Genomic DNA, 14,468 nt, shown 5'->3' on the forward strand with positions numbered 1-14,468 from the left:
GCCTCAGCTTCTAAGCAGAGGGGGTAGGGGAGCCAGGCTATGAAGAATGGCTATGAAGGGGTTAGAGCAAAGAAGAGGGGAGAGAGGTTTGAAGGATCAGGGAGGTAGGGCTTGGCAAGGAAAAAAATCAGTCAAGGGAAGGGGTATTGTGGAGCCAGGGAAGACTCTGACTGCTCAGCGGAGGTCTTTCTAGACCCTTAGTAGGCACTGACGGTGTTCTTAAAGGGCAGGGGTTAAGAGGGATTTTAGGAAGACACATGGATTCTTTAAGGAACAGGGGAGGCAAAAGGGGGGGAGGTAAATTTCTTGGGAAGGAAAGAAAGAAGGACAGAGGCAATGGTGATGAGAGTAAAAGGAAGAAGCTGATGGCCACAGCAAACTCCCTACTCTATGCCTAAACCAAATATAGTTTGCTCATTGTGGGCAAATGCAGGACAGTAGGAACCTGCCAATCAGGGTGAACACATCTAGCTCAAATCCAGGGCATCTCTGTCCAGTCTGCTATGATGTGAAAGCAGAGGGGTTTAACACTGAAACTGTGCTTTGGGAAATAAAAAAAAAATGAAATATATATACTATGGTCAAACAGGACCAATAAATAGATGTAAAATAAAAACTTGTATCAAAATCTGTCCTTCTAACTATGAAGTGGGAGATGAGGCTAAACAAAATGAAAACATGCTGTGCGGAGTTTCTAAACTAAATTGTAAAAATGACACTGAGTGAACATCGTAAGAGCAATAAAGATCAAGAACAAGGAAAGATGGGGATCAGGAGAGGAGAATGTGACCATCAATCCCAAGCCAGCAATACAAACTGCTGCTGTCAAGATAGTTAGCTCCTTAATTGCTCCAGGAAAAAAAAATGGACTCTCAGCTACCACTCTACTAGAGGCCAACTGGTGAAAACAATCTCACTTTGACAGACTTCAAAGTAGTATCTTGACTTTTTGGTTACAATTTAATACATGACAGTAATTTAATGTAATTAGCTATTTGCTGAAGTTTTTGTTTTAAAAACATTTACCTTGAGACACTGAGCCATTTTTAAGAAAACTATTGAAATTACTCATTTAAATACAAAACCACATACATAAAGTATTTCGAAAGCTGTCGACTCCTGGTAATTGAGCAGTTGTCACCATGTTAGACAATAATGAAATAACCCTATCCTTACTACCTGCCATTCTAGTTACTGTTGTACTTAGGGAATACAGAACTACATTCTGAAAATTACTTATACCCATTAATAAAAACTTTCCACAAGCCTCAAGATAATTTACATGTTTTCCTTAGCAAAAATTAGAATACCTTCTGCCTCCAGGGTACATGGATATCTGCAATTCTCTAAACTGGAATATGAATACAATTTTGAATGATGCAAATCATGGGAATAGTTGCATTTTAAATGCTTTTCATTGTGAATAACAGAATTTTTAACAGATAGCCACTGAGTTCAAGAGTTGTAGTATTTTCTAACAAATTATTATTTGGGCCAGAGAGTACTGAAATAGTTAACCAAATTTCCTAATTTTAACTATACTTTGTAAGCATTATTTAATGAAGAAACACCACATTGATCATCACATGAGTATTTTACCTTTGATTCTGAAATCTGTAGTCTTAGAAACTAAGTAATTCTAGAAGCAGTTTTAATTTCACATTTGAGAAAGAAATGAATCCCATGTTAACATGCTTGACCCACTGGGCTACGTAAGACATATGGTTACTATCTGAAATACACTAAATTCACTAAGCAAATGATTTCTTGAGTACAGTATTATGTCTGGCTAGCATGATCTTTAGATATAAACATATGATTACACCTTAGTTCACTTTGTACTTGTGTAGTAATGAAGCTATGGGAGCTTTTAAAATGAAAGCTTCAGCTTAGCCCAAATCCAATGGTGAATTCTAACTTAAAAAGGACTACATAAAAAGGTCTGTGTGCCACCTCGTCCTAGGTCAGACTGCTGCTGTACGTTTTCATTGCTTCGCACTCAGGTTATGTCTAATGCAATGGGTAGGAAGAGATAAGCATGTCTAATGACTCCTTTCACCAGCCGGAGGGCGAAGGGGACACACACGTGGCCTCTGAGACCGGCAGAGCTCAAGGCCTCAGTAGGTGGGAAAGACCTCCATGCTGGGAGTCATTATATACATTGTGATCCTGCAGTGGGTCAGAATCAACAAAATAGAGTTCCCCAGCATGGATATCAGAAAAGTTAGCCAGAAATTCACTAGGATTGAAGCCAACCCACACAGTATACCTATAGTCTATGGTGCGTATGGAGTATCCCATGACCTTTATATCTTTTAAGCTTGGCTTGTCAGAATTCCACTGAGGGAAATCTGCAGGCCGGGGGTACTGGCTATAGGCAATCAACTCCCGGGGATTACCAAACAAGTATGGATCCTCTTCCAAGTCATGGAGCTGCAAATGCTTCTGTAGATTCTGGCCTTCTCTGCACAGCTCAACATGAAAAGAAGGGATGGGGCACCGAGGAGGAACTGACAGGCCTGCGAGTCCAGCGAGCGTGGGGAAGAGAGATACAAGTTCCACGAGGTCCTCGGTGTGCCTGCCTAAAACAGGAAGCAGCACAGTTGCATGTAGTACACTACAGAAGCCAGCGGAAGCAGACGCCCTACTGAGTACCACCTGTTCCCCATCTCATCTTCATACATACATCATTTGTTTGTAAAAGCAGCTTAGAAGAGCTACTTCAGGACTTCACTCTTCACTGACACCCATCCAATGGGCTAGCAGGAAGGACATTTCTGGCCAGATAGAAGCATTTTTAAACGTCTTGAACTTTATAGCCAAATACTTGATTCAAACACATTTAATCAATTAAAGCTCTACCCACTGTGTAAAAGTCTGCTGAAGATTACTCATTTTTAAGTGTTTGTATTTGATCCATATTTTCTTTTCAACATGGTAAAATACACAAAACATGAACTTCACAGCCTTAACCATGTTTTAGTGGCAATACATGTATCCATATTGTGTCATCATCGTCATCACTTCTACAACTCCTTATACAGCTCTGTTCCCACTACCTCAGAACATGACTATCACTAAACCAAATGGCTGGCCATTTTTCTACTACCATCAACTAGCAATACTCATTCTGCTTTCTAGCACTACGGATTTGACTACTGCAGGTGGCTCATGTGAGTGGTCTCAGATAGTATTTGATCCTATGTGCCTTTGTAGCTTATTTGTACTTAATGTCCTCAAGGCTCATCTATTCTATAGCATACACTAGAATGTCCTTCCTTTTTAAGGATGGACAATATTCTACTATATATGTACAACACATTGTGTATATCCTATTGTATACACATACCACATTGTGTATAGCCATCCATGGATTCACAGCAGTAAACAATTGCTGGAGAAGGGGGATACTCGAGCAGCCCAGCTGTTCACAGGCCTCTCAGAACTGGCAAGCTTCCTGCAACTGTGTAGAGAACTCTAGGGACCCAGCTTTTATGAGTCATCACCCATGTTGATGTGGGCTTTGCAGCAATGCTGGTGCTTAGGAGTAATCAGGGGCTCCTGTGAGTAACCCCTCACTCGTAGTCATGTTAGCATCTTCAATAAAACTCACTAACTGACTAAGTTGGACTTTAGTGTAATTGTTCCTTCAGTGTGTCATGGGTTCCCTTTCTTGAGGGAGTAGATGTGTGTCCACGTGTGAGTTGAATACCCCTAGGAAAAGTCTCTCATATAAAAAAACACCACTATGAAAGTAGAAAGCAGCATGCATACATCACTGGAAAAAATGTTTCCACTCAATCTGTCAAGAAGACTGTGGGACAGTGGTCCAGGAAGACTACTCTGGGTACTTGTCAAGAGGCGACTGGGTCATGTAAGGCCTTGAAGGGCACTGTGAAGACATTTACTCAGTGTGACGGGAATGCAGGAGGCTCCTTCCTTCATAGGGCTAGAATTTGGAGGGTTTTGTCTTTGCAGGGTTAGGGATAGAAGCCAGGGCTTCAATGTATCCTAGACATGTACTCCACCACTGAGGTACATCCCTACCTCTGCTTTGAGTCTGAAAATGGTTACCTGCAATATTATGAGAAAGAACACTCTAGAGTACCCAGGGCACACACAAGCAGAAGGCTGGTGGCAGTGAGACTGAGAGTGGGCACAGGCAGACTCAGAAGGGAGAGGACCAGGCTTGCTGCTAGACTGCATAACAACTATCAAATAAAGAAAACCACATGGGTTGAAAAGACTCTGAATATTCTTTTTTCAGTACCAGGAACTGAACCTAGGCACTGAATTTGCATACTATGCATACTTAGAAAGTGAAATAGCATGCTAGACAAACACTGTACCCTTGAGCTACACCCTGAGCATGTATTTTTGTTTTGGTTTGGTTTTTGGGGGGTGGTGGTTTGGGTTTTGGTTTTTGGGTGAGTTTTCAGTAAATTGAAGAGGCCGGCCCCACTTTGTATCTAAGACATGTTCTAAGTATGTGATTTGCATGCCTTGGCCTCTGAGGAGCCGTCATTACAAGTCTCTGTCTACAGCTATTTTTTGGTTGGTTGGTTGGTTGGTTGGTTGGTTGGTTGGTTGGTTGGTTAGCTGGTTGTTTTTTTTGGTTTGGGGGCCTATGTGACAATTGCCATTTCTAAAAAAAAGAGTGTCAAAGGTAAGGATGAAGGTGAAGCAGTGTAAGTTTAGCTCTATGCATATCAGACTGACTAGCCAAGTGGGACAAACTGTTTCAAATACAAATTGAGGTTTAGAGAAAAGACAAAGACTAGAGATTACACTTGAAAACACTGGCTACACTACAATAAAGAGATTTCTAATTTGCTAACTGTCTCCCAACAAGTTTCAGAAAGGACTCTTACCTACCAGATTTGTCCCAACAACAAATAATTCAATATGCCTTCAAAGTGTTTAATTGTCTCTTGGTGTTTGGAAAGAAACACAGAGCATTCAACGTGCAAAAAAAGAAAGAAAAGAAAAACTTAAAACTCCAGAAAGGCCAGAATAATGATCTAAACCGGAGGTCAATTTACATGGCAGAGAACAAAAAGTGCAAGACTCAAGGGATGAAGATGGAGTTCGGGGCCAGCCAGTCCGGAAAGGAGGCAAGCTGGTATAGCTTAATTCTCAGAAAAGCACTCTACAAAGAATAGCATATAAAGTCAGATAAAGTCTTAAGAACCTACACCAGCTACCTCACAACAAGCAGGAAAAGTACCTGTTTTCAGAGCATGTAGAAATCAAAGCAGATGCCCTTCACTGCTCCGGAGTACAGAGCAAATTAAATGAATATGTTTTAGTAGGTCAATGAGCTCCAAAATTGAAAATAACCCCCCAAGGTTGAAAAGTGCCCCCCTAAAACAGGGGATATAAAACATGCCTGTGAAACAGTCCACTTGTGTGTTGGGGAGAGTTTGTCCCAGCAGCCTACAGCTACTTCCTCTAATGTCTGACATGCTGTTGTCACTTCTAAACAGCCCTCCCACCTCTGGAATGTCACATGCTCTTTTGGCCCCCTAGACTTCCCAAGAGCCCCCATGTACAGTGGTCATTCTAGTCAGGTCTAGTTCTGCCTGTATTCCCAACCTAGAGCATGGGAGATGCTAAGAAATATATGCATAGGAAACAGTGATGAGAATGAATTCCAACACACCACAAAGAGGGACAGCTTGCTGTCTGATAAGGTAGTTCACATATACAGCAAAGGTACTCTCATTGCTAGGCATTATCTGTTCTGTCTGTTTATACCTGCATCCATCAATTCTGAGGCAGAGTCAAAAGGGTCCTGGTAAGGAAACAGCTTTTCGCCTGCTGCAGGAAGCGGAGCTGTCCTTCCAGGGACATAGAACATCAGGGGTACACGGGTAGTGACATCAAAGTTGCTGTATTTGGCCCATTCTCCGTGTTCACCTAGGGCCCATCCTGGGCCATAAAAAAGCACACAATATAAGAAAATGAGTAATTATATGATGCTTTGCTTACTTTAGATACCATTTCATTCCTCACTGTAAAGAACAGAGGACACTAAACCTTATAACCTAAGGAAATCCCTCTAAAATTATAAAATGTGACTCACATAAATGCTGCTTTATTCAAAACAGACATCTGTTCATAAAGAAGAAACCTTCAAAAAGGACAACCTTAAATTCCTAAACTATAGTTTTGGGAAAAAACCTTTGAAGTATTAAGAAATTCATACACACTGAATTTTATCTGTTTCAAGAGGTTCCCAATAAACATGCTGCCTCTGCCAAGGCAGGAACCTGTCTACACTTTAGTGTCTATTAGGCGCATGCTCTACCACTCAGCAGCACTGAGCAATTCTTCCTGGATGACAGCGACCTGAAAGGCAACCATTCCACTACTTTGCCCTCTATCAGGGACTTCAAGATTCTTTGTTTGTTTGTTTAAGATTTATTTATTTATTTTATGAATATGAGCTACACTGTAAGTGTCTTCAGACACACCAGAAGAGGGCGTCAGATCTCATTAAGGATGGTTGTGAGTCACCACGTGGTTGCTGGGATTTGAACTCAGGAGCTCTGGAAGAGCGGTCAGCACTCTTACCCACTGAGCCATCCTCCAGCCTCTGGGTTGTATGAGCTACTTACCTGTGCACAAGATAAGGATATCTTGATTTTTTTTCTTATTTATTTATTTTATGTGCACTGATGTTTTGCCTGCATGTGTGTCTTTGTGAGGGTGTAGGATCTCCTGGAACTGGAGCTACAGACAGTTATGAAGACAGCCATGTGAATGGTAGGGATTGAAGTCAGGTTCTCTGGAAGAGCAGCCACTGCTCTTAACCACTGAGTCATCTCTCCAGCCCCTGTCCTGATCTTTTAAAAGACTTATCATATACATTCATATGTGAAAACAAAGAATAATACAAATTTTCAGTTCCAAGTAAGAAAAAGAAATCCTTAGCGTTCATTTAAAGTCCCCATTCCAAAAGATAGCGTGAAGACTACAGGTTGGGAATCCTCAAGCTGCTTACATATGAGCGTGCTTTAAAGACAAAAGTGTGTGACATGATTGCATGTGGAGAAATTCATGTTGTAAAAATAATGACAAATACCAAAAGCTTGAGTGAACTGACGGAAGTGCTGGCATACACCTGTACTATATTTATAGTCATGTTTGCCGAGACTAGCCTGCAACTTCCCTTCTTCAGCCTCCAGACAATGCTGGAGCTACAAACAAGTGGCACAGCCATTAAGAGACTGTGGTCATGATGTTATACATATAGTTCAGTGGCTAACAGTGCTTGCTGCTCTTCCAAAGGACTAGAGTTCAGTTCCTAGTACCTAAGTCAGGTGAATCACAACTGCCTGAAATTCTAGCTGGTCTCTGCACATATAGCAGATACTTATATAGACATACACACACACACACAGACACACACACACACACACACACACACACACACACACACACACACAAATACAGGTAAAATAAATTGGGGCTAGAGAGAGAGATAGCTCAGCAGTTCAGAGAATTTCCTGCCCTTCTAGAGGACCAAAGTTGAATTGTAGCACCTATGTCAGACAGTTCACAACTGTCTATGGCTTCAGCACCAGAGGGTCGGCAGCCTTCTGTCATCTGCAGGCACTATTCTCATGTACACACACCAACACAGAAGTATATACATAACTTAAAAAGAATTTTTAAAATGTTAGGAGAGACAAAAACAAGTCCTCTCTCACAAACAATTAAGATAAAAGATGCAGCACCTGCCTCCATTCCCACATATCCAAGATGGAGGTCAACAGACAACTAAGTTGCTTTTAAAAGCACCCATGATCCTGGACTCACAGCACCCCTATGTACATGGGGATTTTTCAAAGTGTCCTTTGCAGGAAACTGAGATACTCAATTTCCCAGTGCACTGCAAAGTGCTTACCATGATCAGATGTGAAAGCAATAATCGTGTTGTGGGCTAGACGAAGATCATCCAGAGCACTCAAAAGATGTCCAACCTGAGTATCCAGATAGGACACAGAAGCGAAGTAGCTCTGGCGGATTTTCCGCTACAAGTGAAAAAAAATTACAAGAATGAAAACCATTTTAGTTACCTTGGCATACAAAATGAAGAGCTACCTGAACGAGCATTTTTCCCAATCCTAACCTATCCATTCACTGATTGATGCTGTTCTTAGCCTTAACCTAATGTTCCTTTTCCTACCGTCTGCAACCCTTTGTCTGCAAAGGCCAGACTAACAATCTACAGAACCAAACTGACATGTTTGAAATTTAATCTGCTTTTACTTTAGGATATAGATTGTCAATTTACTGTCACTTTCTGTCTACTCTGCACATTCTGGACAGTCCCTGGAAATGAACATCTAAACAGAAAAATGATCCCTTAATCCTTGTATGTCCAGAGGCTCACATTCTCTGATGAGGGGTATGCCAAAGATACCACTCAGCTCAACTGAAGCCACCAGGTGACTTGAAAAACTAGAAGTGGATTCCCTCCTGGTCATAGATACCAGAAGTCCAAAATCAAGGTTTGTGGAATGCCAACTCTGAAAGTTCTAGAGGTATCTGCATCCCTTGGCTTGCAGTAGTCATTGCACGATATTTCCATCTGTCTCTGTCAGTATCCTCCCTACCTGACCCACAGTCATATTATTAGATTAGGGACTTGATTATTATGACTACATCTTAAGTTAAAGCAGGCTATATTCTGAGGTTTAAGGAGATAGATAGATAGATAGATAGATAGAGAGAGAGAGAGAGAGAGAGAGAGAGAGAGAGATAGGGATATGTGGATATATATCAGTTCAATATATCTTTTGGGGGAGACACAAATTAGCCCCAAATAGTGACCATGAGTAGGCTTTTCCTCTGACCATTTTCTTACCTAGCAAGAAGTGGAAATTGATTAACTTCATGAACCACTGTTAAGTTAGCTCATTTTTAACAAACTCTCAATGGGCAGAAGAACAATGAAGGACAAGAGAACAGTTGAAGTCCCTAAACTCAAAAGGAACTGTTGGGACTGCTAGTCTATACCCGTAAGTAAAGGAGCCAAAAGCCCATCGTGGAGTAAGTGCTCAATTACTGCTTATAAGCCTTAAGGCAAAAGCTTATTGGTCCTTTCCCACTAACCTCCAAACAGTATTGAGCAAGATAAGCACTTAGCAGATCAGCCCCATCTTCTGCCTTCCTCAGGGCTCCTGCCTTATCAGATGGACCTGTCAGCTGCTACTTGTCACTACTAGGGTAAGGACAGTCATAAGACTTGTCCCTTCATCTGACTGTGGTGACAAACATGTATGCTTACAGAATGTTTATGCTGAACCTCTGCCTACATATAGTTTTTAGTAGATAAACTTTTCAGTGTGGCACCTAGAGAACTTTAGTTCTCTTGGGGATCCAGAAACTTCCTGCCTATGTTAGCCAGGAAAGAAAGCAACAAAGAAGTAGCCATAATCCTCAGACCTGCTGAGCCATCTAGGTAATAAAGCTACAACTAGAGATAAGTAAGCATACACATTAGCAGGAGGACCAAGGCTGAGACATGGAATGAGCCTTCAAGTTGCTTGGTCTAGATAAATGAGGGAAGACCTCACAGAGGAGTTCCCATGGTTATCACCCAAAAGTGAGCAAGATGCTCTAAAGCAACAGTTGTTATGCATACAACAAAGTGGAGTTTCAAAAGAACCTGGCACATTCAGAGCTATGTAATGACATAGGAAGGCAAACAAGAAACAGTGGCTTAGGGCCAGATGACATAGACTTGGAAGTTCTTCAGAGATGAAAAGTCCCAGGGTATAGTCCAAGAAGCTTTTTCAAGACCTAAAAGTAATACAATACAGGCTACCAGTTAGCAAAAGTTCTATGGCAACAGCAGGGCAGATTCTATGGGCTTTAGACAAAAACAGCACCAGGCTACTGCTGGCCCTTAAGAAGAATTCAGAATGCTGAAAGAAGGGCTGAAAGGTATAGTGTATATACCTGTAATCCTGGCACTTGGAAAGCTGAGGCAGAAGGATCACTGTGCACTGTTGTCTAGCTGGGGCTACAGTAAAAACCTGTCTCAAAAAAATAGAAAAATGAAAAAAGCAAAATGTACTGCAGTTGTCCAGAAAGATGTGTTCAGAGAACAGCGCAGACCTAAGAAGAACGTGGGAACATCAATCAGATGTTAGGAACATAGTGTCAAAGGAAGATGAGAAAGCCAAGAGTGATAAAAGTTCACAGTCAGCAACAAAAGAGCATGATCTGCTACCATGTGATACACGGGGATGGAGTGGAGGAGGGGAAAAGTCAGAGTAGGGGTGGAGGCCTGGCCATGTGGGACAGAACTAGATTCTCCATCATCATCTGCCTGGGAGTGGCTGCCAGCAAGGTAGACATGTGTATCTGAAAGTCAGGAAGGATGCCTAGGCTAGAGGATTAGTTCTTAGATCAAACTAACAACAGGCTAACTAGGGAGAATAGGAAGAGAGGTCAATATGGGGGACTGAAATTGACCAGGTAGCAATACCTAAATGGGAAACACTGGAAGGCCCTGTTGTGCATGCTGAAATAGAGGAAGGGAAGAAAGGTAGGCAAGGAAACCCAGGAGTTAGACAGCTTAGATTAGATTAGATTAGATTAGATTAGATTAGATTAGATTAGATTAGCTTCAGTGGTGGGGTAGAGATTTAAAAGATAGAATTTGCCAACAAGGTCAGTGTCTGCCACAGTGAGAACTCTTGGTGATCTAGGGAGGCAGAAGCCCATGCAGAGAAAGATGTCGGACAAACAGAACAAAAAGATCATGGATGCAGCCAGAATAGGGTACTCTTCACTACCCTCCAACAGTAGTCGATGGAGCAGAGCAGCAAAGAGAAGAAGACGGAACTTAACAGAGCTGTGAGACATGGTACAAAAGGACATGAGCAGACAAAGATGCTGCAGAGAACATCGGTAGGAATAGACTTTACCAAACAAGCAAAGAACTATAGGCAGCTGAAAACCTCTGCTTAGCAGCAACAGAGGTTCTTTGCAGCAGCTCTCACAGCTGGACTGCCTCATGATTAGGATACTGCAAATGCAACAACTGTGCTGAGAAGACAAGAACAAGGAGAGTCAGGCCAAAGGGCCTCCCTCCCAAGGCAGAGTGGGAAAAAAGTTAACAAGAATGTCAGGCAACGAAGCTACAAGGAGAAGGGTTAGAGCCAGGCTTGTGACCAAACAGGTACAGGCCTAAGCATAAAACCAGGAGCTGAAGAAGAGAGGTGACATTTAGCAAAGAGAGGTGACATTTAGCAAAGAGAGGTGACATTTAGCAAAGACATTCAAAGCTACAACAGGCCAGGGAGCATAGCTCAGGTCCATAGAGCATGAGGCATGGCTCTATACACAAAATCACCCAAGTGACAGTATGAGTCATGCTGTTTGCTGTGTCTAATAGGAGTGTAAGGAACGGGCACAGAACATGAAGGAGTCCTCGCCATGCAGCTGAAAACTTCAAGTCAATAAATGTTCTCCTAGAAAACTTACCCATCCTGCTTCTGTTTGATTAAGAAAGTAAGGCACGGAGATTTCAAAGGTCATGCCACTGCCATGGGGTGGAAAGACCTCTGAACAGACAAAAGCAAGCATGAAAGTTCGAAGTCATGGGTCAATGGGGCTGAAGCAGCTCCACTTGGCACCAGCTCCATGACACACCCAGTTGCAGAGCAGTTTCCTCATCTAATAACACTAAGGTTTCCTCCAGCCAGAGTACACAAATGCTTAGATCCCTTCTTGGTACCAAATCAACTATAGAGGGGCATTTTAACTGCCTGTCACTAATAAAATAGGTATAGGCCTAAAGCTGCAGTTCAAACCATCTTATTATCAGACAACAAGACAGAACTAGGAAGTAAGTTGGTAACATGGCACATGTCTTGCTTTCCGAACTCTCCACTTGCCATTTAAAACCTGGGAATCACACAGTTGTGAGGAATTTATACACCTCACCCTGAACTCTGGCTGTGCAAACTCGGGGCCAAATAGCTTTGGACAATGGATGAGATACCTTTTTTGTGTTACACTCACTTCATTTTAAAATCTATTCTCCTTGCGGTAGTTCTCAAACCAGTGAGTGCATCACAACCATCTCATATGCTTTCTGAGAAAATATGATTTCTTTTATTTCTTTTATCTCCTCTTCAGCTCTAGGGCTGGGAATATAGCTCAGTAGTAGGGTACTTGCCTAATGTATGTGAGGCCCTAGGTTCAACTACTACTACTGCAAAAAGTAAAACAAGAAGAAAATAGGGAGAGAGAGGGAGAGAGGGCAAGAAAGAGAAGGAGAGAGGAAGGGAAGAGAGAGGGAGGGAGGGAAGGAAGGAGGGAGAAGGGTCCGTATGCATAGGTGGGCCGGAACTCTGTGCAGTGAACAAGTGTGCCTAGCAAATCAGATACAGGCAGTGGCAGGAGCAAACCGAGACTGCTGCTCTCTTTCAGTCAGTCCCACCTGCTTCAGAAAGAATATGGCTCCACATGTCTGTTTTACTTATGGAGAGGCTGACGGATGAGGAAAAGACTGAATATAACTAAATGACTAACTGGGAGCAAAAAGATAAGACACAACCCAGCTGCCAGCCATGGCCACGATACCCCATCTACCTCTGTCCCGAGGCTCAGCTCACTCACCCCAAGAGTGCCAGGTGCCCCTTTAGGCTTTCCCTCAGAGGAAATGAAAGTACCAGCCAACCAAGGATCCTGGACTTCAACTACAGACACCCCAACTGTGACCACTATTAATCCCCCATGGGCCAGGGGCGGTCACCAAAACTCCATCCAATCCCTGCGCCTGCTTAGAGCTAGTCTGGATGCTACCTTCTTAGGAAGCTAAGGTAAGAGGACCTGATCTGCACAGCACTACCCATGTCAATAAATACTAACAGAAATCCACTGCCCAGAACAAATCGTAAGGAAGGGGTTTGTCTTTTTTTGAAACAAGATCTTACTATTTAGTCTAGACTGATCTTGAGCTCATTATGTAAACAGGCTGGCCTTGAACTCAAAAGTTGCCTCACCAACGGTATCACACAATCAGTGCCTGACACATCCCCAAGCATATCAGTAGTACCTGAAACTCCTCAGGAATTGGTCCATAGGGAACACTGATGTTTAATGCTTGGACATCTTCCCTCTCCCTGATGTCCATCCAGGGGTTGTAGGCCACAGGTGGTAGGCTATCAGGAACATGGGGATCAGGAGCCAGAGTTATATTTTCCAAGGGATACAACTTCTGAAATTTCTAGGACAAAAACATACAAAGCCACACGGTTGCTAGTCATTTGGCAAAAGAACACAGCTGTTTTCTGAAAGCCTATGACACAGTTACTTCATGCTAATCCTTCCCAGTTACTCACCCACCCTCACTTGCCTTATAGATCTGAACAGCAACAAAATCCTCAAACGATTCTGACAATTACAACAACAACTGTTCTCTCGTCCTGCTACTCACCTTCCTCCCAGCACACAAAGGCAGGGTTGAAGCACAGTGGGTTCCCCAAACCTCGCTCAGCTTCAGTGAGTCAGGAGGAGAACACATGGGACTTAGCACAAGATCCCATTTACTAGAGTGAAAATATTTCAAACCCAATCAGAAAAGGAGAAACAAACATGAAGGAAAATTTGGAGGAAACCAATGACAGCTTCAGAGTCCTTTCCCAGGAATTTCACATAGGAGCCACATACTGTCCCAGCTAGTTGAAAGACAGTACATGTATAATGCTGCCAAGCAGTGAAGCTCAATAAAACTGCAGCACCAAGTTTTGACATGGGTCTCATCATGGGTCTCATCATGTAGATATTCTGCCTCGACCATAAAATTTCAGGCTTCTGTAAGGAAAGCAGTGATTCAGCATGTGCTATGTCTGCCAAAACCACTTAGGCACTCCCAAATCACAGTTCCTAGTTGCCAGACAAGGGCCAACATTATAAGCAGACTTCTGAAAGGCTTGTAAGCTACGCAGCTTTCTGAACTCTTCTCTACATGGAATCAGAAGAGGCTGCATGTCACAAGCTTTTCCCAATGATGCTGAGAGCTCCTGCTACGAGAGCAAGATCCACAAGGCTCATCAAAGAAGAAGCCTACAACATCAAAAGGCATACTTCCAAGTCTATACTCTTACTTATAACTATAAAGTAAAAATGGTGGGCTACTCAGGCCCAGGAAAAAGGAAGCAGAGAAAACCTGGAAAAAATTATTGAAAAGGACTATGCATTCTAAATGATACAAAGAAGCATAGATTTGAAGTGGCCACAAGCAATTCTGTCTCCTGTGCCCATGGAGTTTAATGCAACAGCCTTAGAGAGGACTGATAATTGGGAAAGAAGGTTTCATATTTCCTGGTATTATCTTCCAAAGAGTATCCCGTTTGTCTCATGGTAGCTTTCTGTCACCTCTATACAACATCATTGTATAATCCCACCACATGATGAATTCAAACAAAAGAAAGCAAACC

General features: G+C 42.5%; 1 protein-coding gene across 1 annotated transcript in view; it reads right to left on the reverse strand.

Annotated features, from left to right (window-relative positions):
* Positions 1 to 219: 219 nt before the first annotated feature.
* Ids (iduronate 2-sulfatase) overlaps positions 220 to 14,468 on the reverse strand; it is a 19,661-nt gene continuing 5,412 nt past the window's right edge. Inside the window, exons 6-9 of the mRNA XM_031363358.1 lie at positions 13,085 to 13,255; positions 7,913 to 8,039; positions 5,758 to 5,931; positions 220 to 2,582 (exon numbers count right to left, since the gene is read on the reverse strand). Coding sequence (XP_031219218.1) covers positions 2,110 to 2,582; positions 5,758 to 5,931; positions 7,913 to 8,039; positions 13,085 to 13,255 — 945 coding nt within the window. The 3' untranslated portion in view covers positions 220 to 2,109. The remainder of the gene's footprint in view (positions 2,583 to 5,757; positions 5,932 to 7,912; positions 8,040 to 13,084; positions 13,256 to 14,468) is intronic.

This window comes from Mastomys coucha, chromosome X (genome assembly GCF_008632895.1).
Source record: "Mastomys coucha isolate ucsf_1 chromosome X, UCSF_Mcou_1, whole genome shotgun sequence".
Taxonomy (NCBI): Eukaryota; Metazoa; Chordata; class Mammalia; order Rodentia; family Muridae; genus Mastomys; species Mastomys coucha.